This window comes from Ammospiza nelsoni, chromosome 6 (genome assembly GCF_027579445.1).
Source record: "Ammospiza nelsoni isolate bAmmNel1 chromosome 6, bAmmNel1.pri, whole genome shotgun sequence".
NCBI classification, from domain to species: Eukaryota; Metazoa; Chordata; class Aves; order Passeriformes; family Passerellidae; genus Ammospiza; species Ammospiza nelsoni.
The window spans coordinates 57,613,007-57,636,281 of record NC_080638.1 but is presented as its reverse complement, the minus strand read 5'-3'; the positions used below and the strand labels follow the sequence as shown (position 1 = coordinate 57,636,281).

The window sequence follows — 23,275 nt, the reverse complement described above, 5'->3', positions numbered from 1 at the left end:
CCTGCCAGGCTGGAGTTAGCACAAGTTATAGCCATGTAGCACCATACAAGTGCAGCTGTTGTGCTTTTGAATGGAGGATGGCCTGAATGCTCCAAGGGTGCTGGTTTGGAGGCTGGAAGAGACACTTGAGCCACATCTGGCTTGGTGTACTGCAATTAACAGAATTTCCTTCACGTAGACAGAGAGGAACAAGCAGTCTCCTGATACCTCTACTAGAGCAGGCAAGTGCCTCTTACTTTCCAAAGTGGGTCGTATTGGTCTCTCCTCACTGGTGCAGTTGGAGGGCTGGTTCAGCAAATACCTAGGTGCCTTTTTCCAGGCCTGTAGAAATTGCTTAGCTGCAGAAAGGGAAAGCAGTGCAGGTAGAGGATATTCCCAGAGATGGCAGTCCCTGGAAAATCCCTCTCTGAGTCCTGATGGAGGAAGCACCTCTGCTCACAGTTGCCTGCTGTGGGATTTTGCAGCCCTGGCTAACAAGAAGCCATGAGAGTGGAATATGAGAGCAGCTTTTTTGCAGCATGGTTATAGTGTCACTGATACTCCCTGTAACTAGTTTGTATTTTTTAAGAGTGGGATGATGAATATTGAAAAGGTGAAATTATGGGGAGAGATGGCAAGTATTGTGTGTGAGCTTTCTTTCAAAAGAATATTTTGCAGGTAATTGAAGAGCTGTGCTCTGCAGTGCCTGTGTGAGGTGCAGATGCAGAAGCAGGGACTGGGGGTTTGTCTGGCCTGTGCTAATCTCTCTGTCTGTGGAACAGATGAGGCAATTTGGAGTGCCAGCTTGTTTTCCTTGTTCTTGGGCTGAGAGCCTTCCTGGCCAGGATGGCTGATGAGCCTGCTTGGCATCCTTGGAAGAAAATAAAATTACATTATTTACTGTTTGCAGCCTTAATTAAATTGGTCTCTAGGGGGGAAGGCCAGGCTGGTCTGCAGTTCAGGCAGCAAACTGACAGCAGGCTGCAGAAACACTGGTTACCAGCTGTGATGTTGTTCAGGTTTGAGCTTTAGGGAGAAGCAGCGTTGCTTAAAACACACAGCAAAGCATCCAAGCTGCTAATTGTCAGTAACAATGCTGCTAAAAAATAATGTTGGCTTTTGTTCTCTCTTTGGTTTTAACATAATCTGCTGTTGGGGAGTTTGGTTTCTGCTCCACTCCTCCCCCTCACCAGATGTATATGAAAGTTAGTGATTGTGTTCTGTTCAAATACACACTTATTGTATGCAATATAACATTTCAATACAGCAACATTAGAATCTATTTTCAGATTTTCACACTGGTTAGAAGCTCCCTAGAGTCCTTTATCTGAAGTGAGAATCTGCCATTCCAGGAGCAACTTCAATTTTCTGGTTTCATGTGCTGTAATCAGTGACTTCCTTAGGTGACTGTACTAGTTTATTAATTCATTTTGTCTGTTCCTCTCTTTATTGGGTGAGTTTAAAGGTCACCACTGGAAAAAAGGACTATGTCTGCTTCTGAACTGTCAGGTCATAGAGTGCAGCAGGATATAGCAAAATACATTGCCTGAGAGAAAGCCTCAGTAGAATAATCTTTCTTAAGGCACCTGTGAAGTTTGTTTTGACAAGACTGATCTCTGAACTGCAGTATTTACTGGGCCATCATTAAACTAGCAGTGATAACTGAAAAGCTCAGCACTTTCTGCCTTCAGTTTCTGTAAAACCAGGTGATTTTATTCAGTAGTAAGGCCCAGATGCCCTCCAAAATGGGACAGAGCAAATGTAAACCTGGGGGTTTGGAGCAAGTCAGCCATGTTTCATGTCTCACCTCTTCATGACTGTTGGTTTATATCTCATTGAAACTGCCCTGTGGGCAATGAGCCACTGAGAAAAGACTTGCATCCTCCAGGAAAGGGAGATCTGTCTGGCTGAGGATAAGTGGTGCTTAACAGGAGGATGTGTTGCATGAGCTGTTGACACTCTGCAAGTGAAGTATGATGATAACAGCTTCATCTTGTGATGTTGTCTTAGCTGTTTTATCTTTCTTTGCAGCTTCCTGGGTACTCAGCTTCTATTTTGTTTGCTCCAGCAGAATTAAAGACTTCAGCTTCAGTCAGTGCTGTCTCCTCTGTTGCTGTGCTGAAATGTGATGTGTAACTTACTTTTCTCCTTAAATCCCCAGACAGCACAAAGGCCAGTGGAAAAAGAGTTGTGGGAGATGTGGCATACAATTCAGCAAAGGAAAAGGCTTCCTTCATCACCCCAGTTCCTGGTGGTGTTGGGCCCATGACTGTGGCCATGCTAATGCAGGTACTGAGCAGACTGTGGTCATCTCCTCTGTTTGCTTTGGGGGGTGTTGCTGCTGCTGACCATCAGCACACTGCCAAAGCTGCTGTGCTCCCTTCTTGCTCTTGAAAAACCTAGTTAGGATTTCCAGCTTCTAGTTCAGATAATTTGGATTGAGTTAAGTAAAGAAGATGATGGACTTCAAGGAAATGTTAGAACAGAGGTTTCTGGTTGGTCAGTATTGGGAGGTTTTTTAGGGGTTTTTGAGTGTGGTCTCTCAAAACCATAAGAAATGGGACTGTCTTATAATGCTCTGGCTGTAATCCTGAAACCTTCCTTAGGGTGACTGGATAAAAAGGAGAGTAGCGGTATAAACCAGCTCCCTCTGTTTCCATGCTTTGCTGAAGAAACCCTGCTGACACAGAACATCAAAAAAATCCAGCACACTGAAAGATCAGGAGAGAGATAGATATGGTGGGATTGTTTTCTTTTTAAGAAAACAGCAAGCAGAATCTCATTTTGTATTATTAGCAAATGCTTTAATAAAAGCACTTTTGTTTAATCCCAAACTGAGACAGATAGGAAGGGCAAACCTTTGTCTGGTCTCTTTGTTAACCAGTGCAGTTCATGCAATGGTGGTTGCTTTAATGCACTCACTTGCTTGTTTTAGAGCACTGTGGAGAGTGCACAGCGTTTTCTGGAGAAGTTCCAGCCTGGAAAATGGACCATCCAATACAACCAGCTTACCCTAAAGGTGCCTGTTCCAAGGTAATGCTGTCAAATTAAAGCAGTCTGAGGTCTTCCTGAGGAAGCAGAGCTAAGCTGCAGTGGTGCTGTGATATCTCTTGAAGTGCCTTGAAGTCTTCTTGGACTGTCACAGACTTTAGGCCAGCTAGATGATTGCTGATTCAGGAAATAGTGAAAACCTTGTCTTTTGGAAAATTTTCAGTCTAGCATGCCAAAACAGTAGTATCTTCAAATAGGAGTTGCTCAAATCCCCAAGGAGCAGCTGAAAATATGCAAAATACCATATGGGATCATAACACATTGCCTACAAAAGGCATTTGGGGAAATGGAGAGGTTGAGGAGAGGGGTTGTTGTTTGTTTTGGCCTTTTTTTATTTTTAGAAAGGCAGCTCTGAGAATGTGTCTGTTGTAGTGTACCTGATACTTGCGGGATTGATTTATTTAACTAGTGGGGGTTTAAAGATTGACTTCTGAAATATAGAGTGTTTGTAGTTTATTCCACACAGAAGCTGGGAATTTGTGGAAGTCTTTGTCTAATAAACTCATCTTGCTCTTTTTCTTTAAGTGATATTGAAATCTCCAAGTCCTGCATGCCCAAGCCCATTGAACAAGTTGCAAAAGAAGTTGGCCTTTTCCCTGATGAGGTGGAGCTCTATGGCCAGACCAAAGCCAAGGTCCAGCTCTCAGTGCTGAAACGCCTGCAGAACCAGCCCGATGGCAAATACGTCGTTGTGACTGGGTAGGGGCCTCCTGAGCTGACACATCACTTACAAGATGAAAAGAAATTTTATTAGCATGGCTTGTTGTTGAATTGTCTTTTGGTGGGGTGACTGTATGGGGTGCTCTGGTTTTAGTAAATCACACTGTGAAAATGTAGTAGCTTGGGAAGTAGATGGATCACTTGTGGCAAACAGTGGGGATGTAGCTTAACATTTCTCTCCAGCAGATGAATTGTTTTGGTCTGCAGGTCAGGGTTATGAAGGGTAGACTGGTTCCTAGCCAAACTTCCCCTGGTCTAGTAGTCTGCTTTCAGTAGGAACTAATAAATTGTTTCAGAGCAAAGTTGTCAGCAGTTATGTGATAATTTGCCAGTCTCCTTCCAGTTTTGAATTGATGAAGATTAGCTGAAGTGTGAGCCAGTTCAGAATTTGAATTCTCATTAACTGCAATCACTGGATGACTGTTATATCCCTGGGATTTGATTCTCACCCACTTCAAGGGTGTAATTGTGTCTTTTTTGCTTTGTTGCTGCAGAATAACTCCCACTCCCCTGGGAGAGGGGAAGAGCACCACCACTGTTGGCCTTGTCCAAGCCTTAGGAGCCCACCTTCACCAGAATGTCTTTGCCTGTGTTCGGCAGCCTTCTCAGGGGCCAACTTTTGGCATAAAAGGTATGATTGTTCTGTTGCTTGCAGTTGGCCTAAATAGACAAAAATGGCATTCAAAAATACTATTCTTCTTCTCTGCACTGTAGTTTTACATTATTTCTAGTTAAAAGTGCATTTATTTTATGAAAAAAGAGCTTTGGGTAAGTTCTTCAGTTTTGTCTTCAAGGTACTGTGTTGGGACTTAAACTCAGCTGCTCAGTGGTAGCTGCCCTGTAGGAGCCATTAAGCAAACAGATGAAATAGCACTGGGCTGGAGACACCTGGATTGGTGTGGTCTGACTGTTGTCTCTCTGCAGGTGGAGCTGCAGGTGGTGGCTATTGTCAAGTTGTCCCAATGGAAGAGGTAATTCTTTATACAAAGCCTCATTGCCCTCACAGCTCACAGACCCTGAAGAGATACTGCAGTCAGATAACTTAGAAAATGTATGAGTTTATGACCTAGTGTAGCACTTGATAGAACTGGGTGCTTGATTTCAGCAAAGCTTGTTTTTTTTTAGCAAACAACCATCCTTGTGTCGTTTCAGAAATGTGCCTTCATGGTCAGGGAACTTCATAGAGCTAGGAATTCCCAGTTCCTCTCTTCCTTCCCCTTCTCTGCCTTGAATTGCTGTGTACCCTGGAGCAAAGTACATCCTGTGCCTCATTTTCCCAGTGCTGAAATGAAGATGATAATGGCTTAATGAATTTTGGAAGAATATTGCATAGTTCTGTCAGCTGTAGTGGCCACAGACTCTTTCTGTGAGCTGTTTTGGAGTATTTGTGTTTTAGATTACTAACATGAACTGGGAAAAAGGAATTTGGGAATCAGCAATGCCAAGACCTCAGCCTGTGGGGGGCTGGCACTGGAGCATATTTCTGGTGTGACTTGGCAACAAGTAAAATTCTGTGTTTGGAGGCAGAGAATTAAAAAGCACGTGTAGCATGTGCTCTCGTGCCTCTCTCAGCTCTCAGAGTAATTGCCTGTAGAATTCTGCCTTTGTCTCATGCATTGTAGATTGACACGGGACAATTTCAGGAAGAAAAGTAAAAACGATCAAAAGGAGCTGTTTGTTCTAATTGATGCAGCAAGTCCATAAAAGATAAAGATGTTCAAGAGGCAGAATATTGATTTAGTCACGTGCCAAGAGCATGTGTGAAGAATAAATGTGACAGGAAAAATAACCTCCTCCTCTTTGGGAATGTTAGTAAGACAAGCCAAAATACCTGACTGTGTGCTGCAGTGGGAAACAGCCACACTCTGGGAGCCAAAGTGGCTGGAACGACTTTTTTAAGTATGATCCACATGATACAAATACACAGAGTTTTGTGGGAGTGGTTTAGTCAATGCATGCCTGGTTAAACTCACAGTATCTGGAGTCACTAGTTAAAATAATGACCTTGATACATAATTTAATAATTCTGCATGCAATTTTTATCCTATGAAAAAAAATAGCAAGTGAAAAACTTTTGAGTTCATACTGCAGAACAAAGGTAATAATAATTGCTTCTTGTTGGATGTATGCAGAATGAGAACACAATTATCATTTACTGATTAGGATTTATAATCAGTGTGTGACTAGCTGCATTTTGTTTTGGCTTTGTGGGTTTTGAGACCACAGTAACAAGGCTTCAATAAAGTAGTGTTGTAAGGTATTCTGTCATATCACCTTTTCTAATATCCCCTTTTCATCTTCTTCCTTTGCTGTTTGGCTAGAGATGAAGAGGGTTGTTTTAACCACACCTTTTACTCACCTGCCATAATCATTGGATCATTTAGGTTGGAAAAGACCTTTAAGCAAGTCCAACCACTCCTCCAGCACTGCCAAGCCCACCACTAAATTGTGTCCCCAAGTGCCTCTGCATGTTTCTGAAATACCTCCAGGAATGGTGACCCCACCACTTCCCTGGGCAGCCTGTTCCTGTGCTTGACAACCTTTTCCATGAAGAAATTTTCCCTCATAGCCAATCTAAATCCTTCACCAGCTTCACAGCTACAGTGCAGCCAGATAACTCATGTAGGCAAACCCACTCAAACTATGTTTTAATGAGATAGAACTAAGAAAACTACTAGCAGTGTCACTGTGTAGTACGTGGTCTACAAGCTCTGCCTGTGATTCTCTGTTTGGGTGGTTACCTTAAGCAGAGCTCCGTGCAACCACAGAGCTCCACTGCTAGTGCTGCACAAGGTTGTTAGTTCCAGTTTAGCTCAGACTCCCTTGTGGGAGCAGCAGCCACTTCAGCTAGTGTATGTGTGAAACCTGCTGTGCAAATGAGGGGGTCAGTAGGAGGGTGAAGGAGGAGCAATGCAGAACACAGAGTCTTCTGAGTGGGGTCTTTTAAGGGCCAAGGAGCCTGTGAGAGCTGTTATGGTGGAGGGGAAAATAAAAAAAAAAACAAACAACTTTTTATTTGGGAGCTTTGTTTTAGAAGTTTGTAAAATGACATGAGTGTGGGGGAGGCATTTTTATGTTTTAAAGAAATTCTTTCCTCTCTTCCACATACTGCACTGAGCAATCTCTCCCCCTCCACCCTCACCCACTTTAACATTACTATTAATACTCCTCTTTCCATCTGTCTACGGTGAGTTGGAATAAATGAAAATTGCAGCAGGATGAGGTAACTGATATGTTCCATGTCCTCTAGTTTAACCTTCACCTCACTGGTGACATCCATGCCATCACTGCAGCCAACAACCTGGTCGCTGCCGCCATTGACGCGCGCATGTTCCACGAGCTGACTCAGTCTGACCAGGTACAGTCCTTCCTTACCACGTGTGTGACCCCAGCCCACTTTGGCCAGGCTGTTCTGGGTGTGCCAGCAGTGCTGATTAAATGCTTGTTTCATTTTGCAAGGCTCTCTACAACCGTTTGGTGCCGTCTGTCAGTGGTGTCAGGAAGTTCTCAGACATTCAGATCCGAAGGCTGCAGGTGAGCTCACTGCTTTCTCCTTGGTTTCTGGTTCCATTTACTTATCCTTTAGGTAGGCAAAGCTACATTACAGAAACCCCTGTGTTGTCCCTTAGGCCATTCTGCTGGCATTTGTTTTTTGCACAAAGTGTGCAGAAGTGTGGTAACCCTTCATACAGCACAGAAAACAGATGTAGGAAGGGGAGGAATCATTGCTATAACTCTGTCAGATACTCTATGATTACCACAATGGGAAGAAATAGAGCTTAGTGTCCTTTATTAGTGGTGTCACTTCAGTGTCCTTAATGCAGTTTAAGAAAGGACCAGAATCAGTCTCTGTACCTAACACACAGTTACAGCTAGAGATTAGTGGCTCCCATGTGACAGTTGTGTAGATAATGCAGCACACAAAAAAAATGCAATTCATAAAATTCAGCACAAAAAGAGAACATACAGAATTTTCTTTGTTTTATCCAGATTGAGAAAACAAAGAAAAATGAAAACAACCACCTGTTCTCTATGTGGCCAATTTCTCCTCTACAAAAAAAAAAAAAAAAAAAAAAAAAAAAAGGCAAAACCAAAAACCACAAACAAACAAAAACCAAAAACAAAACACGAAAAAACCCACAAAAAAAAAATTAAAAAAAAAAACCCAGAGAATTCCCAGTTAGATAAGTAGCCCTGTCATTGAATGGCAGTCCCTGAGCAGCCCACAGCTCCTCTGATTCTCAAAACTTAAGGGCATGTGCAAGTTCACATTGGCTTCTGCGAAAATGAGGATTTGCAGATGAATAGTTTTGCACTGGGCTTGAACCTTGCAGCTAGGAGGAGAGACTGAGCCCTGCTGAGCTCATTCAAGGTACAAGCCTGTTTTGTACAGTGTTCAGGCTGATTCAGTTGCCCATTTGGAAGTCAGGAGCAATAGTCAGACTACTTGGGAAGGTACAACTGATATATTAATTGGCTATAATGTCTTAAACCATTAGAGAGTGTGTGGTTTGCTTCCATTGCTGAGCAAGAAATGATGTCATACTGCTTGGTGTTCCTGATGGACTGCAGGGAACTCTACCCTAACCACTCTTCTGGTTATTAAATGTCAAGATGCGAACAGAATGCTAATACTCCAGAAAGATGGTATCTCTGTCATTGTTGTTGTTTATTTCCTTTTCCAAATGATATGCTTGAAGAGGAAAAGAACAGACTTTCTTCTTCCCTGCTGTTCTTCAGAAGAAAAATATGACTTAACTGTCTGGTTAATTAAAAAACCTTGCTCGTTCATAAATCAACTGTATCGTTTCCCTCATGCCTAAGCTTGTGCTTCTATCAGGCTTCTTGAGATAATTCTTCTCTCAATTAAGCAACTTGGCAAAGTGCCCATCCTCTCAGTATGTTCAAGATCAGCTTTCTGGGATGCTGACAGCCTTGTGACTGAATTGTTTAATTCCTCCTTTGTGCTGCTTTAACCAGCGTGCTGAAAGCCGTGCCTTTAAATCCGTGTGGCTGTGTGCAGCGACCCCAGGCAAACTGAGGAGAAATGGATGTGAGCATGTGAGGCTAATGACAAGGACAAGGCGTGGAAGGAAGTGCAGAGCTGTCTCTTACTCTTTCTGTAGGTGCCTTGCACAAAGCTTGGTGACACCCTGCCCTAATGAGCTCCATTGTCTGCTTTGTCCTTCCCAAGCTGGACAGCAGCAAACTCTGTCCAGTATATGCTGATATGGATCATCTTAGGTTGTTGTGGGGTCTGGAACAAAGGGTCACAAAAAGGCAGCCCCTCCTTATTTCTGAATGTGCAAATGCTGCTGCCAAATCCTCAGTGGTGCAGTAAAAGGTTCATTTCTGTTAATATTTTCACTCTACCTCTTATTTGTCTTTTCTTCCCATAGAAACTGGGCATTAACAAAACGGATCCTATGGCTTTGACAAAGGAAGAAGTAAATGCATTTGTGAGACTGGACATTGACCCAGGCACCATAACATGGCAAAGAGGTACTGGAGACATTAAATAAAAGAAAACTTGTCAAAAGAGACATTTGCAGTTGCAGCTGAAACTGTGATTCCTGGGAAAATGGGAAAGGGGGCAGAACTGGTTCCTCCTTCCCCAGGTTTGGTGGGATAGTTGCCTGCAGCTAGGATCACATATCTGAAGGGTCTTACACAGGGGCTTGAATCTGCTCTGAATTCACAAACATTGAGTTTGCTAATGGTGACAGTTTGTGTTTCTGGATTTGTCAGTCACTGAGAGAGCTGAATTTGGCAACTGTAGCCAACAGCCTTTTTACCTTACTGTTCTGTGAGTAAGAGGGTTCTGCTCTGGAATTAAACTCAGTTCCAATCTGCCCGCTTGCTCTATCAGGGACAGCAAACAAGACCAGATTTTTTTAAGGTTTTTAAGGATAGTTGAAGGTAGAATCATTCTCTGGTCTGGCAGATTAAACATTTCACTGTCAAAAGAATTGTAAAAGTGGACTTTTTTCCTGAGCTAGACTCCAAATGTATTGCTTTTTCTTCTTTCTTTTAAAATACAGTATAAAATGTATTCTCCAGAATTTGCTTCATAACCTCTAATGAGACTAAAGTAGTCTCCCTCATGGGAAATACTTCATAAAACATTTGGAATATTTCAAGCATATAGAAGGAAACAGCAAATTTAAGCCAGTGTTTCATAGTTTGTGTTTCCAAGGTAATTTGACTTAATGGAGCTGTATAAAACAATTCTCACTAAATAATAGTATCTGACCATTTTATCACTTAACTTTTAAAGTGTTAATTTTATTTCTCTTTGACTGCAGTAGTTTCCTGGATTTATATTGGTTAATGATGGTGAAAAATCAATTGGAATAACATTATCAGTTCTGCTTTTCAGAGAAGCTTTGGTCTGGTGGTTAATGCACACAAAGGGATGCAGACTCCCTCTGAATGCAGTGCAGGCTCTGGTGTATCTCTGGGTATCTTAATTTCATTGCAGTTTTTGTCTAAGAATCATGTTGAGAAGCACTTGCCATTCTTTAGGAGAGGATGATTTCTCAAACTGCCATCTTCTCTTCATTGATGACCTGGCTGGGTGTTTGTCACAGGGCAAAGATGAGAATTTATGGCTTGGCAATGTGACATCTTACCTCTCTGCATTCCTTGCAGTACTGGATACAAATGACAGATTCCTTAGGAAAATCACCATTGGACAGTCTGCAACAGAGAAAGGCTTCTCACGGACGGTAATTGTTCCCTTTTCTCACATGTTTAAAAAGTGCTTTGAAAAAGGTGTTCCTGAAGGAGGTTTAGCTGTAGCTCCAGTTATTTTCATCTTTGACCATTATCTTGTTAAATAGAAAGCAGAAAGTCTCAACTGAACAGTTAAATTTTAACTGTTCAGTGCTTGATTTTCTCTTCCCTCCTTCCCTGTTGTCTCCCCAGTATTGGCTTCCCAAACTGGGATGTGTGTGGCATTACAGTGGTGCAGGAGTGCCCTTTGTAAAGCTGCTCATGACAGTGGTTCATCTTCACTACTGCAGGTGTTTTGGGTGGGGTTTATCCAGCCAAAACTAGACACAGAATCTGAGCTTGTCTAGATTTATTGTATAATCAATAGAGTAAAAGAGGAAATTGGGCTGTGACTCCCCTCATCCCTTAAGTAACTGTTACATTTATAGTTCAAATGAATTGTGCTCAGAAAAGCCTCTTTCTTTTCACTTGAAGTGTCCTTAGGGTCCTTAGCTTCCCTAAGGTGGAAGTGTCTGCATTTTGTCAGATGAATTTTACCCTACATTTCCTATAGAATCTGTTTTTTCTGCTGGTGGGCTTTTTGTCTTTTACTGTATTGTTTAGCAATGATCAGATGAGTTAGTGAGCTCAGTCTTCAAAAATATAATTTGTTAGTGTTACGTGTTCTTACATGAATCACTAATGTTCGTGCCAGGAGAGACACGTAATAGCAACAGAATGAGTAGGTTTTGTTTAATTTTGCAGGAAAAAAAATCCAGTTTAAAATGGCCAAATGAAAGTGTTCTGAGAGCAATGCTTTGGATTACTTGTATATTCTATGTCTGTATTTTTTTCTTTCTTTTCTTTATTACAATGGTGATGATTTGCCTTGTTTCAAGAATTGAACAGAGGCAAGAATTGCTGGGAGGGAATCTTAATGAGTTCATATCCTTCATTCATCTCTTGCAGGCTCAGTTTGACATCACAGTGAGCAGTGAAATCATGGCAGTCCTAGCCCTGGCTGATGGGTTGGATGATATGAAAAAGCGATTTGGCAGAATGGTGGTAGCTTCCAGCAAAAAAGGACAACCAGTTACAGCTGATGACCTTGTAAGAGTCATTGCCATTAAATGCCTTTTCCTGTTATTTCTGAAAGTCCTTGGATTAAAAAGCAGTGAGATAGTTGCATGAAAAATTAAATAAATTAACATATAGAAGAGCAAAGATAAAATCCTGGCCCCTGCAGTTAATGAAGGTTATTTTCCTTCAGTGTGGCACCTTCACACCTTATCCAGAAAAGGGGGTGTGTGTGACCTGGGCAGGGACAAGGGTCCTGTGGGATGTGCTGTGTGTCAAGTTGCACCTGGCACCAAAGGAGTTACAGGGAAATACGTGGTGGCTTCTACATAAAAAGCATGTTTATGAATCAGGACTCAAAATGCATCCTGCTGGCCATCCTGTTTCTTAGGCTCCCTGGAGTGAGGAAAACATTGAGCAGGAGCAAAGTGTTTGCATATTCAATTAGAGACAATGAAATATCTTCTTCTGGGAGTCTGTGAATGCTATAAAAGCCAAAGCATTTGCAAAAAGTGTGTGTTCTCTGTAAGGCAGCCTTTGATAGGGACACAAATGTTTAATTTCCCTTCATGAAATGGTGAATGTCATAGTGCTGGTGATGCCTGTTACCAGTGTGTAAAGCAGCCCTAAGCAGCCATTTCCAGCTGCAGCACTGTTTTGCAGCTCTCCCTCCAATAATTGTTAGTTCTTGGCAGGTCTGTGGAGTGTGTCAAACAGCATTTTCCCAAATGGTGCTTCAGCATGGTGTCAGGGCAATGCCCTGTGTCCCAGGCACTTCTTCCTGACCTGTGTCCCCAGCTAGGTGGGACAGGGCATTAAGGCTTACCCAGCTCTTGCTATCTTGCTGCAGGTTTTTTGTTTCCTTATATTCTGGGGGGGATGTGAGAGTGTTGTTTGTTTTACTTCCTCCCAGGATCGGGCTAAGAAACAGTAGATGGATGGCCTGACTCTGGCCTTGCAGGAAAAGTGCCTGGCTGGAACAATTTATCTGTAAATCCCTATGTGAGACATTGGTTGGGAATGAGAAAGAGCATGAGCCAAAGTTCTGTAGGTAGCTTTGAGATTTTAATTCCTACACCTAGCATGCTGCCAGTTTAACTTGAGTAACTGACTTAAACCCTTTTTCTGGAAAACAAGAGTGTTTCTTACTGCCCATCAGCCTTGTAGGCAGATGGTGCTTGGCTTGGGAGTTTCTTTGACTTTTCTGTGGAGTCCAGGTGATAGAAGTCTTTCATCTCAATTTTTTTTTAACTTTTTAAAAAATCTAATTATATTTAATTCTCTCCATTCCAATTGCAGAATGGAGGATGGTATCAGACATCCAACTTGTTCTCTGGTTTGTTATGTTTGCACTTGATGGCAGCCAGTGGCTGATGTTGTTAGGGCCATATTACCCTCTCCTCATGCAGGCAGAAATGTGATTGCAGAGACCAGGCTGGGTCCTGCTGCTGTGATGCAATCAATGTCATGAGTGTGCTACCAGGAAGTGCAAAAAAAATCTGGGAAGGAACATGGAATCAAAAACTGACTTCAGGTTTTAGGGATGGGATGTATGAAGTGTGCTGAGCAACGTGGGTCTGAAATGTCACCACGGAAATCCTGCTCTGCAGTTTTCATTATTGTGGAGATGAGTGAAGTTTAAAGCTTTTCCATTAAATGTTAAATAAGCTTTCATGTGGCAAGATTGAAACTAATGAAACAAAGCAGTGAATGTCTTAGAAAGAAATAGTCTTTCATGTCTTTGAGTGCTGCAATTCAGTTGAAATTGAAAGGGAAGAAAGAGATTATGGGTCAAGGTTTTCATAACTGCTGTGAACATTTGGCTCAGGACTCATGACAGCAATTTTAGTTACTTTTTCAAGTGCTGGATAACAGCTGGTTTGGTTTCCACTGGACTGTCAGTCACAAAAATGGCCAAACCCACATCTTTTCTTCCCAAAGCACATGGGGATGAAATCATAAACTTTCATTGCTCAGGAAGCAGAATTCAGCAGGGTACGTGGCTGCACCTGGGAGGAAATGTGGGCTCCAATGTTTGCCTTTCATGTCAGTCTGGTTGTTCTCATCAGCATAAAGGTTCACTTTCAAAGTTATTTCTGCACAAGTGACTTGAGCAGGATGTAGCAGGTTGTTATGACATTTTAAGGCCAGTATGTAGACAAAGTTGCTGAAAAGAAGGAAGAAAAATCCAGGATAAATGGACCTACAAAATCTAAGAACATTGCTTTCTGCTGCTGCATGGGCTGCAGTAAACCATACTTACTGAGAGGTTACTGCCTTGCTGCTCTTACCTGCTGACCTTGCCATAGCATTGAAACATGAATTAATTGTTCTTTATGCCTTTGCTACAAAGTCATGGCCCAGCAAGGTCAGAACCAAGAGGCTGCTCCCACCAGAAATCACAGCTCCTCTTACAGGAATGTAAAGGTCATTTTTGTGCTTTGCCCTGACTGGAGTTCATTCTATGTTGAGCAACTTCTGGTACCAAAAGCCCTTGAGGACAAAATCAGAGCCTTTACACTGCATAGGAGCCATCTCAAGGTCTTGGTACATCTGGGAACTGATTGTCCTTTTTTCTTTTAGGGAGTAACTGGAGCTCTGGCTGTCTTGATGAAAGATACTGTTAAACCAAACCTCATGCAGACACTAGAGGTGAGCACAGGTTATTTGGTTCTTGGCTCTGAGAAGGCACTTACTGATTTAGTTAATTCATCACAGTCAGTGTGGCTCTGCTCAGCTCAGAGTTGGGGGTTTGCTGTGGTTTGTGCTCAGGGCTGGGTTCCTCCTAGGTCTGCCACTGGCATATGGGATGACCCTGAGCAAATGCACTAAAATTTGCTGTGTCTTTGGTCTGTTGTCTTTAATGTCAAGAAGTGTTTTGGGAATTTAAATGGTGTGGATGAAGGAGAATGACAAAGAGTTGCTGGGATTTAGCCATCCTTTTCCTAAGCGGATTAATACCTCCACTTGTGGAGATTATTATAATCCTGTTTGCCCTGTAGTCCTTATTGCTGATAACAAATGTCTGATCAGAAGGCTTTAAGATCTGTCTTCTAGAAGTGTTTTTCTTTGCTTTCAAATACCACAGTACTTAGCTCCTGACATGCTGCATATTTGCAGAATTGCACTTTCTGATTTCCTCTTTCTCTCTCTCCTGCATCCCCCTTGTTCTAGGGAACACCAGTGTTTGTTCATGCTGGACCTTTTGCCAATATTGCACATGGGAATTCCTCTGTGTTGGCAGACAAAATAGCATTGAAGCTTGTGGGCAAAGATGGTTTTGTTGGTAAGTGTGGGGTATTTTGTTTGCTTTTTGTTTTGGAGGGATCTGCCTTTTTTTATCATTACTTTCTTTAGGCTTTTTAAATTTTTTTTTACCCTTGGAAGAAGTTTCTGATTTATATTCTCAGAGTATGATTTCTCCACCCAGAAATCCTTCACAAAGTTCTTTTTATTTCCTACTCTAGTTACAGAAGCAGGATTTGGTGCAGACATAGGCATGGAGAAATTCTTCAACATCAAGTGCCGCTATTCTGGTCTCCGGCCTCACGTGGTGGTGTTGGTCGCCACTGTCCGAGCTCTGAAAATGCACGGGGGAGGACCTGCAGTAAGTGCTGGGGAAGGTTTTCAGTGGGTCTGAGGGGGTTTCCTGTTGTTCTGTTCCAGTCACTTAAAGCCTTGTAGCATTTGAGCAGCTTGAAATTCAGAGTTGTAAAGGAATTGATATTTCCCTGTTTGTCAACAGCCTCATTGTAGTATGTTCCAGGTTCATACCTGTTTATTTTATTGCCCTAGTGAAGTGCCTGCGTGCTGGGCCACTTGTAACAGTTCCAGAGTGAGTCATGTATTTTACCATGCAGTCTTTTTTTTCTTCCTTTTATTTTCTCTTAGAAATAAAAAGGATCAGCATGGAGTAGAGTGTTGTATCTTGATAAGAATCAAGTGGGGATTGCTGTCATGGATAAAAGTCTTACGGGACTCCATTTCTTTCCCTTTTTCCACAGGTCACTGCTGGGGTACCTTTGCCAAAGGAATACACAGAAGAGGTAATCTTTAAGCTGTTGTGACAGTGGACCAGCTAACTGTGGCCATGACATGATGGTGTCATGCAGTGCATGCCTGGATTACTAGTGTGTCACTTATTTAGCTGCCACAGAAAGGCTTCTTCATGCAAGCTGTAATGTTCTTTTTTTTTAAATGTTACCTTGGCTCTACTTATTCAAATATTTATTGTCCTTGACCTAGCCAGTGTTCAGAGCCTTTTTTCTCCTTAACTCACTCTGTATGCTCAGTTTTTCATAGTAGTATCTACTCTGTTTCCCCAACCCTCTCAATGTGGAGTAATTGCTTAGCTGAAATACTGTCTCTGAAAATATCCAGAGTGCCTCTCTAATTACTCTCTTCTTAGCAGCAGATTTTGTTTTTATACCCCCCTCATTTGCAAGCAAGGAAAGTGAACTAAAGTCTCACCTTCCATCCCTATGCCTTGAATGGTTGTGTACCCTTTGGATAATTGATCAGACTCTTTACATTGCTGCAGCTCGTTCTCTCATGGAGCTTCTGTATATATTATCCTTTGCATAGGAAGGGGTGAAATGTCTGAATTTCCAGGAATAGTCTCTGATGCTGCAAAATGTAAATATATGTAAACTAAAAGCTGTTGCCACAGACTTCAAATGGATTTCATGAAATTCACTGCTGGTGATATTTAATATATAAAGAGAAATGTGTCAGAGAGGAAACTGAGGCTTTTCTGTGGGGAGTTAATGAGAACAGGCATTAACTTTTTAAGCGTAACAAAAGGTGATAAAAAATGTTTTCTCTTACCTTGACTTGGGAGCTGAAACCAGTGATCACCAGAAGTAGTCACTCATTTTCCTGTCTCCTGTCCAAGAGCTTGCAGTGGTCTGGACTGTTCCAAAAGCTGCACTGGGGATTTGCCTTTGTGGTTTCATTCCCATTTGACATTTTTACCGTTAGTTTCTGGTTTAGTGGGTTTGGAAAAAAAGTTTCCGTGCCCCTGATAAAATACACTTTCTGCTTGCTGCTTCTCCACAGAATCTTCAGCTGGTGGCAAAAGGCTGCAGCAACCTCAACAAGCAAATCCAGAACGCGCGGATGTTTGGTGTCCCGGTGGTCGTGGCTGTCAATGCCTTCAAGTGAGTGAGCTGGGATGGGGAGGTGCAGGGTGTAGCACTGTGCCACTTCATGTTCTATGTTTGACACAAACTCTCGTTCTCAGTGCTGTTGATGTGTTGTTGGCAGCATTTCCATACAGTCATAAAATCACAGAATGGCCTGGGTTGGAAAGAACCTTAAAGATCATCCGGTTCCACTCCCCTACCATGAGTAGGGATACCTTTCACAAGACAAGGCTGCTCAGAGCCCCAGCAGCCTGGCCTTGAACAGGAACACTTACAACACTTGGGCAACCTGTCCCAGTGCCTCAGCACCCTCACAGTAAAGAATTTTTTCCTAGTATCCAATCTAAACCTACTCTGTCAGTTTGAAACCATTCCCCCTTGTTCCTGTCACTACGTGCTCTTGTAAGAAGTTTTTCTCCAGCTCTCTTGTAGGTTCCCTTCAGATACTGGAAGGTCACAGTTTTGCATTGTTGGAAAATGCATGAATTGGGCTCTGCATGTTGTACTGCACAGCAAACAACCACTGTGTGGTCTTTTTATGCAGTAGAGGTACTTTGAGCTGTGGTGTTAAAGCTGAAGACAGCCAAGGAGGAGGCTGTGGTGGATAACCCCTGTGCAGCTTTCTGCTGGCTGTGATTTCTTGGGACACATTTTGATCTTGTCAAGAATGAACATTAAATTAACTGTGTGTGCATCCTGGTACAAACATGCAAACTTTCTCCTTGCAGGACAGATACAAAGGCTGAGCTGGCCCTTGTAGTCCAACATGCAAAGGAGGCAGGAGCATTCGATGCTGTGGAGTGCAGTCACTGGGCAGAGGGAGGGAAAGGAGCCCTGGCCCTGGCCCGAGCTGTTCAGAGAGCATCCCAGGCACCCAACAACTTCAGGTTCCTCTACAATGTGGAGGTAGGAACTTGCACTATTGCAGAGATGCTTTGTTTATATCAGTTGGTTTCACTAGCTTAAGTTGTTTAGGGCTAAAAGGCTGCCTGAGAAATTGAGAAGAAATGTGGTATTAGAACTGAAACATTGATTGCACGAGTCTCACAGACCTAGTTAGTCAGTTCTTACTGTTTTGGGTACCCATTGAAATATGTTTTGAAAGCTCTCAAATTACTCTGTATTTTGTTCTACATCAAATGGAATTAAGCCTTATGTCTGTAGAAGTGCACTTGATGATGTGTGGAGGATCTGAAACTGCTGTGATGCTGCAGGGCTTTGTGCCCTGGCCACGCTGACTTGCCTGTCTTTTTTGTTTTTCTAGCTACCTATTGTAGACAAGATCAGGCTTATTGCCCAACAGGTCTATGGGGCAAGAGACATTGAGCTACTTCCAGAAGCACAGGAGAAAGTTGCCCTGTACACCAAGCAGGTGAGTTTTCCACACCACCTAGTAGCAGTGGTGCTTTCCATTCAAAATCATCATACTGAACAGGGGTGTTGAAGCTGTGTTACAAGGGAATCTTCACTCACATCATGTCCTTATCCAGGACTCATTAAATGTTGCTATGGCAGACAAAGAAAAGGATGTAGGAAAGGAGAAATTGACTTTGTCTTCTAGTGAAGAAGACAGAACTCACTCATGTGGCCCAGTACCACCCATCTGTGATAGTTTTGGGGAGAAGGGGTAGGAGGATTTAATGATCTTTCCCTGCTATACTCTCCAGTCTTTCAGCATTTAGAGAATTAGGGAATTACAACTCATTACGCTGGTTTTAAATAGTCTCTGATTATTTTTCTGTCTTGTTCCATTGAGATCAAGTTCCACTAATCAGTTTTTGATTCCATGTGGATTTTTCTCAGTCACAATTATTTTGGGGAAAGAGTTCTGTGGGTTATACAAGACTTAATGTAGAAAGTTTTTTAAGTTTTGAACCTACCATCTGGTTGTTGAATTCAATGTTTTCAGGTTGCGGTGTTGCTTTTGCTCTTCTTAAATGTGAAATTGTTGTCAATTTACCTGCTTCTGCATTATTGAAGGTCTTTGAAGAGAAAAGCAATGTGAGGACTGGGAGTTCATTGGCTTCAGGGTGCTGTAACCAGTTTTCCTTTTGCAGTCCATTTACTACTGGTATATAGAGCTTCTCACTTTCGTGCTTCTTATATATTCCTTTACAAGTCCATCCCAAAGGCATGCAATTGCCACTTCCTCACAACCTGCAGTTGTATTGATCAAACACTTCCAATTAACTGACTTCATCTGAACAAAACTTTAACTCTGAGCTGTTCAACATTTCGGGAGGAGAGTAGGCTGAAGAGAGTTGGCTGTCAAGGTTGTATATCCGACACTTCCATACCACTAATTTTTTCCTCAGCTGGATGTGCCAAGGGACGTGGTGGTTCTTTCTTTAGTACTTAATGGAGGATGGGGAGAGAATTTGAGAGAGAAGCAATGGGGATGTAGCATGATCAGTGGATCTGACAGGCTGAGGATGAAGCACTTGTTGGGGAATAAAATGCCTGATGTCTGCAGAGAGTGGCACAATAGAGCAATTAGATTTTTGTACTGGAAAAATTACTGGTTTTTCCACTTATGTCATTCATTTTCTTTCTCTTTTCCCAGGGATTTGGAAACCTGCCAATCTGCATGGCTAAGACTCATTTGTCATTGTCTCATGACCCTGAACAAAAAGGAGCACCTACAGGTTTTGTTCTGCCAATCCGAGACGTTCGGGCCAGCGTTGGGGCTGGGTTCTTGTATCCCCTGGTGGGAACGGTATGTGGCAGCTGTGGGTGAGGGAAAAACCTCATGTGCATTCCAGGAGTCACTTTCTGTTACGTGTCCTACATTAGGAGAGCCCTTGTCATTTACACTTGGTGTTTTAACAGTCCAGTGTACCAGGTGCCTTAATAGGGGCTTTTCTCAGGGGGAAGAGGGAGGCTGAAATAGACCATTTCACATTTGAATAATTAGCAAGCCCCTGCTGTATTTCTCAGGTCCCACATCTCTTTTTCTCAGTTTTGAGAAAAGGGTGAGCTCTGTAGTTTTGTGAGTTGCAGGAACAGCAGGCTGGTAGAGGGAGAAATCCTTGGCCCACCTGGTTGCTGTTGAGGCTTTCCTTTCTTGGTGAAACACTTTGCAGGTGACCTCTGTGTACAGCTGGGGATCAGGGCACAGCAAGCTAAGCTTACAGAGCAGATGTCTCTGGATGAGACCCCTCCAAAGCAAAGCTGAGGTCTGCTATCAATCATTCATCAGGCTCCCCTCCTCTTTGGTTCTCATGGTTTTGCTGACCATCTGTTTGCTGTTCAGCCTGCAACAATTCCAGCAACTCATTTCACTGTGCCCTTCAGTTTTTAGTTTCTGTTCTTTGATATGATTGACATATTGTCAGCTGAGAGGGGAGAGAGTAGCAACAATGGAAACAGGATCCTGGAGCAGCTTTGTTGTGAATTGCCTGGCAGAAAGAGGAGCTGTGTGCAAAATGAGCCCACCTTCAGGTTTGCATCTCTAGAAACAGCCCTAGGATGAAAGGATCCACTGGAAATCTTACCTGGGGAATCTCTTCTGGGCAAATGTTGAGCAACTAGTTAGATTACCTTAGGGCATGAGGCAGGTGGAGCAAGCAGCTCTTCTTCATGTTTACTAGCCCTGAATCTTTTCCTGAGGTCTTCATTTCAACATGTTTGTTGTAATAAAGTTTTAGAAGCATTAGGGTGCATGACTCAGTTGATGAAGTTTGCTGATTTAAGAGTTGGATCCTTTCTTCCTTCAAATGCTAGCTAGAGCCAAATATTGGCTGCCTTTTTCTTTGAATTTTTTTTTTTTTTTAAAGGTAGTTAAGGTTTCCAGATTATCCAGCATAAATAAGGTAATCACATCCTGATTAAAGTCTGGCTCATCCATGTTCTAAAGACTAATGTGTGTTTTGGGATAGAATGAAAGATAGCATGCCTGTTCCTGTTATAAATGGCATTTTTTGCAAGCCAAGATTTAGTCCAAACAATGATTTATTTTATTATTTATTCCATAAGCATTGGAGAAGGAAAGGGTACACTGCATTAATGAGTAAACAAGAGGGAGATGTTTTCAGACATTAAAACTAACATTTTGGCTCTTTTTCTGATGTCTTCAGTTTCTATGGAGTTGGACTTTTTCCTTTCTGCTCCTGTACCCATTTCCTAATGTTTTCTTGGCTATGTAGCAAATCATGGTGTTAATTCTGCCAGAGTTAACAATAAGTCTTCTGGCTGGGACGTGATCACTCTTCTGTGATGTCTAAAGCCCAGGGAATGGATGTCCTTTTGAGAAACAATCTGGGGCATTTTGAATCAGATCCTTATTTTAAACCCATTCAGCAGGGGATGTGTTAGCCTCAGAATAAATTTTAGGCAGCAGCCATTGAACTGTGAGCTGAAAATGCAACCAATATGTAGCTCTATGCAGAAGCTTTTAGGATAAATGTGAGGTGAAATTAATCACTGGTGTGTGCCTATTCTTTTTATCTGAAGTTAATCACAAAGGCACATCATGTTTTATTTTTTTCTCAGGTTCTGAGGTTTAGAATTTTCCTTTCTGGCTTAAAGTTGAAACTGTTGTACCTCCATGAAATGCTGTGAAATTTTTAAGGAAATACAATTTCAAAGGTTATCTAGATTTAAATGAAATAAATCATTGGACTCAGATTGATTTGGTTCTTTTCTGGTGCTGCTGCTGAATTGAAAACAATTCTGTTATTCAGCTCTGTTTTTTAGATCCTAAATGTCATTTATTTTGAAAAATCCACAAGAGCAACAAATATATGTTTGGTTGGTATTGGTTTTATTTGAAATCATGCAAGGGGTTTGATTATACCCAGGTGGTCTAAGTTTTTCTTAGAAGTAAATAGTGTGAATTGCCCTGTGTTCCTTTTGAGCACATGTGGTATTAAAGGGGAGGAGGATAAATGAGAAAAAGTTCATTCCTTCAGCTCTGAAAATAACTGCATGAAGCATTGTAGACACTTGTACAGAAAATTAGTAGCCTGGATGGAAATTATTCTGCACTGCATGGAAATTTGGGGTTTGAGCAGACTGCCTTGAAGTAATAGATAGCAGAGTAGCCACTGTGGGCTGCCCTCTGGATAGGAAAGGAGGAAAAATTGACTGTTCATTTCAAAATAGAAAGTGCAAGAAATGGCAAAGTCAGGCACATTTTCAGCACCTCCTACTCTATTGAATGTCACTCTCTGAGCTCCTGCTGTGGCCCTCTGAATCTGGAGGTGGAGATCTGCAAGGCTCCATGAGTCTCCAGTGGTACATAAATAAATAGGAAGTTTCTTGCTCTTCGTGGCCAGAGACTGAGAGCTGAGAACAGGAAAACCCCTCTGGGCACTTTGAACCTCTTAATACTTCTGTGAGATGTTCTTGAGAGCAAAATATTTATACAGCTGAGCACAAGGACAAGGAATGGGGGTCCTCTCTGTGACCCTCTTCTTCTCTGTCTGGGAAGGCAGTGGCTCTCATAAAAAGCTAATGCAGCCCCAGAATTCATTACAAAGAGGGGACTTTAGTGATTGTTACCTCTGCATAACCCATGAAAGACTTGCAGTGGTACAGTACATGGGGGACTGGTGTTAGCACTTGTAAATGGCTGAGGAAAATGGGCTGGGACTCCAAAAGCTCCCTGACCAGTTTTGAGAACTGCAGAAAAGACCTCACCAACAGAGCTTTGCCTTCTTGCTGCTTAGCTTATTATCAAAAGGAAGATGGGGAAGTAATTTGATTAGCGTGCAAAATACTTGCTCAGGGAGAAAATACCAGGTTGCCAAAGAGATGTTTAATCTAATGGAGACAGGCATAACAATACTGACTGTGAAAGCTGAGGCAGGGTGATGCAGATAGAAAATGAGACCTTTCAAGTTCTCCCTTTTTATAAAAGCATTTAATGACCATTGACACAAGCTACCAAACATGGTCAGGGACCCTTGTAGAGTCCATGTTCAGCCTGTGTGTGCTGCTGGGCTAAATGCTGCCCCAGGGGAGGGGAAATGCTGTCAGCTGCAAGGATAAATCAGGTCAGGTGTAGTTCCTGCCAGCCTTGTTCTGCATCCCTGAAACTGGGTACTCAGCAGTGGGACAAGTGCAGAGGACTGGCCTGAGGCAGTAGTGCTGGCAGCTGCTTTGTGAGCTTCAGTTCTGCCTCTGAACAGCCCTTCTGACTGTGTTCAGTAATTATTCCTAATTATTTAACATGTCTAGTTCTAGATTCTCAAGGAATTGTAATCAACTGAGCCTTTACAGCTGGCAAAGTTGTATTAAAATTTGTATCTTCACTTTAGTACTCAGAAAACTTCAGAAGTAATTGTCTCATCACAGCAAAGTCCATAAACACTCCTTCAACAGTGAACTGGTCAGCTGCATAGCCAAGTATTTTGCCAGATCTTGGGCTCAGTTACTTGCAGCTGCAGAAATCAAACTAAATCCTCAAAAAAAGCAAATCTTCGTATCTGTTTACTGAGCCAGGAGTTTCTAGTTCTCATGGGGTGCTTCAAAACAATCCGTGGCCATCATTCTCTGGTCTGTTGGTGTTCAGGAGCTGTTGCCATCCAAGTCTTCAGTGTTGGATCTTGTGCCCAAAAATGCTGCCACTGCCATTTAACATTGTGTCT

General features: G+C 42.3%; 1 protein-coding gene across 1 annotated transcript in view; it reads left to right on the top strand.

Annotated features, from left to right (window-relative positions):
* MTHFD1 (methylenetetrahydrofolate dehydrogenase, cyclohydrolase and formyltetrahydrofolate synthetase 1) overlaps window positions 1-23,275 on the top strand; it is a 40,526-nt gene that overhangs the window by 15,828 nt on the left and 1,423 nt on the right. The window contains exons 9-26 of the mRNA XM_059474324.1: window positions 2,141-2,268; window positions 2,915-3,012; window positions 3,556-3,729; window positions 4,245-4,381; window positions 4,675-4,721; window positions 7,001-7,108; window positions 7,210-7,284; window positions 9,150-9,252; window positions 10,402-10,478; window positions 11,434-11,574; window positions 14,125-14,193; window positions 14,716-14,827; window positions 15,009-15,148; window positions 15,546-15,587; window positions 16,600-16,700; window positions 17,414-17,591; window positions 17,950-18,057; window positions 19,249-19,401. Coding sequence (XP_059330307.1) covers window positions 2,141-2,268; window positions 2,915-3,012; window positions 3,556-3,729; window positions 4,245-4,381; window positions 4,675-4,721; window positions 7,001-7,108; window positions 7,210-7,284; window positions 9,150-9,252; window positions 10,402-10,478; window positions 11,434-11,574; window positions 14,125-14,193; window positions 14,716-14,827; window positions 15,009-15,148; window positions 15,546-15,587; window positions 16,600-16,700; window positions 17,414-17,591; window positions 17,950-18,057; window positions 19,249-19,401 — 1,991 coding nt within the window. The remainder of the gene's footprint in view (window positions 1-2,140; window positions 2,269-2,914; window positions 3,013-3,555; window positions 3,730-4,244; window positions 4,382-4,674; window positions 4,722-7,000; window positions 7,109-7,209; window positions 7,285-9,149; window positions 9,253-10,401; window positions 10,479-11,433; window positions 11,575-14,124; window positions 14,194-14,715; window positions 14,828-15,008; window positions 15,149-15,545; window positions 15,588-16,599; window positions 16,701-17,413; window positions 17,592-17,949; window positions 18,058-19,248; window positions 19,402-23,275) is intronic.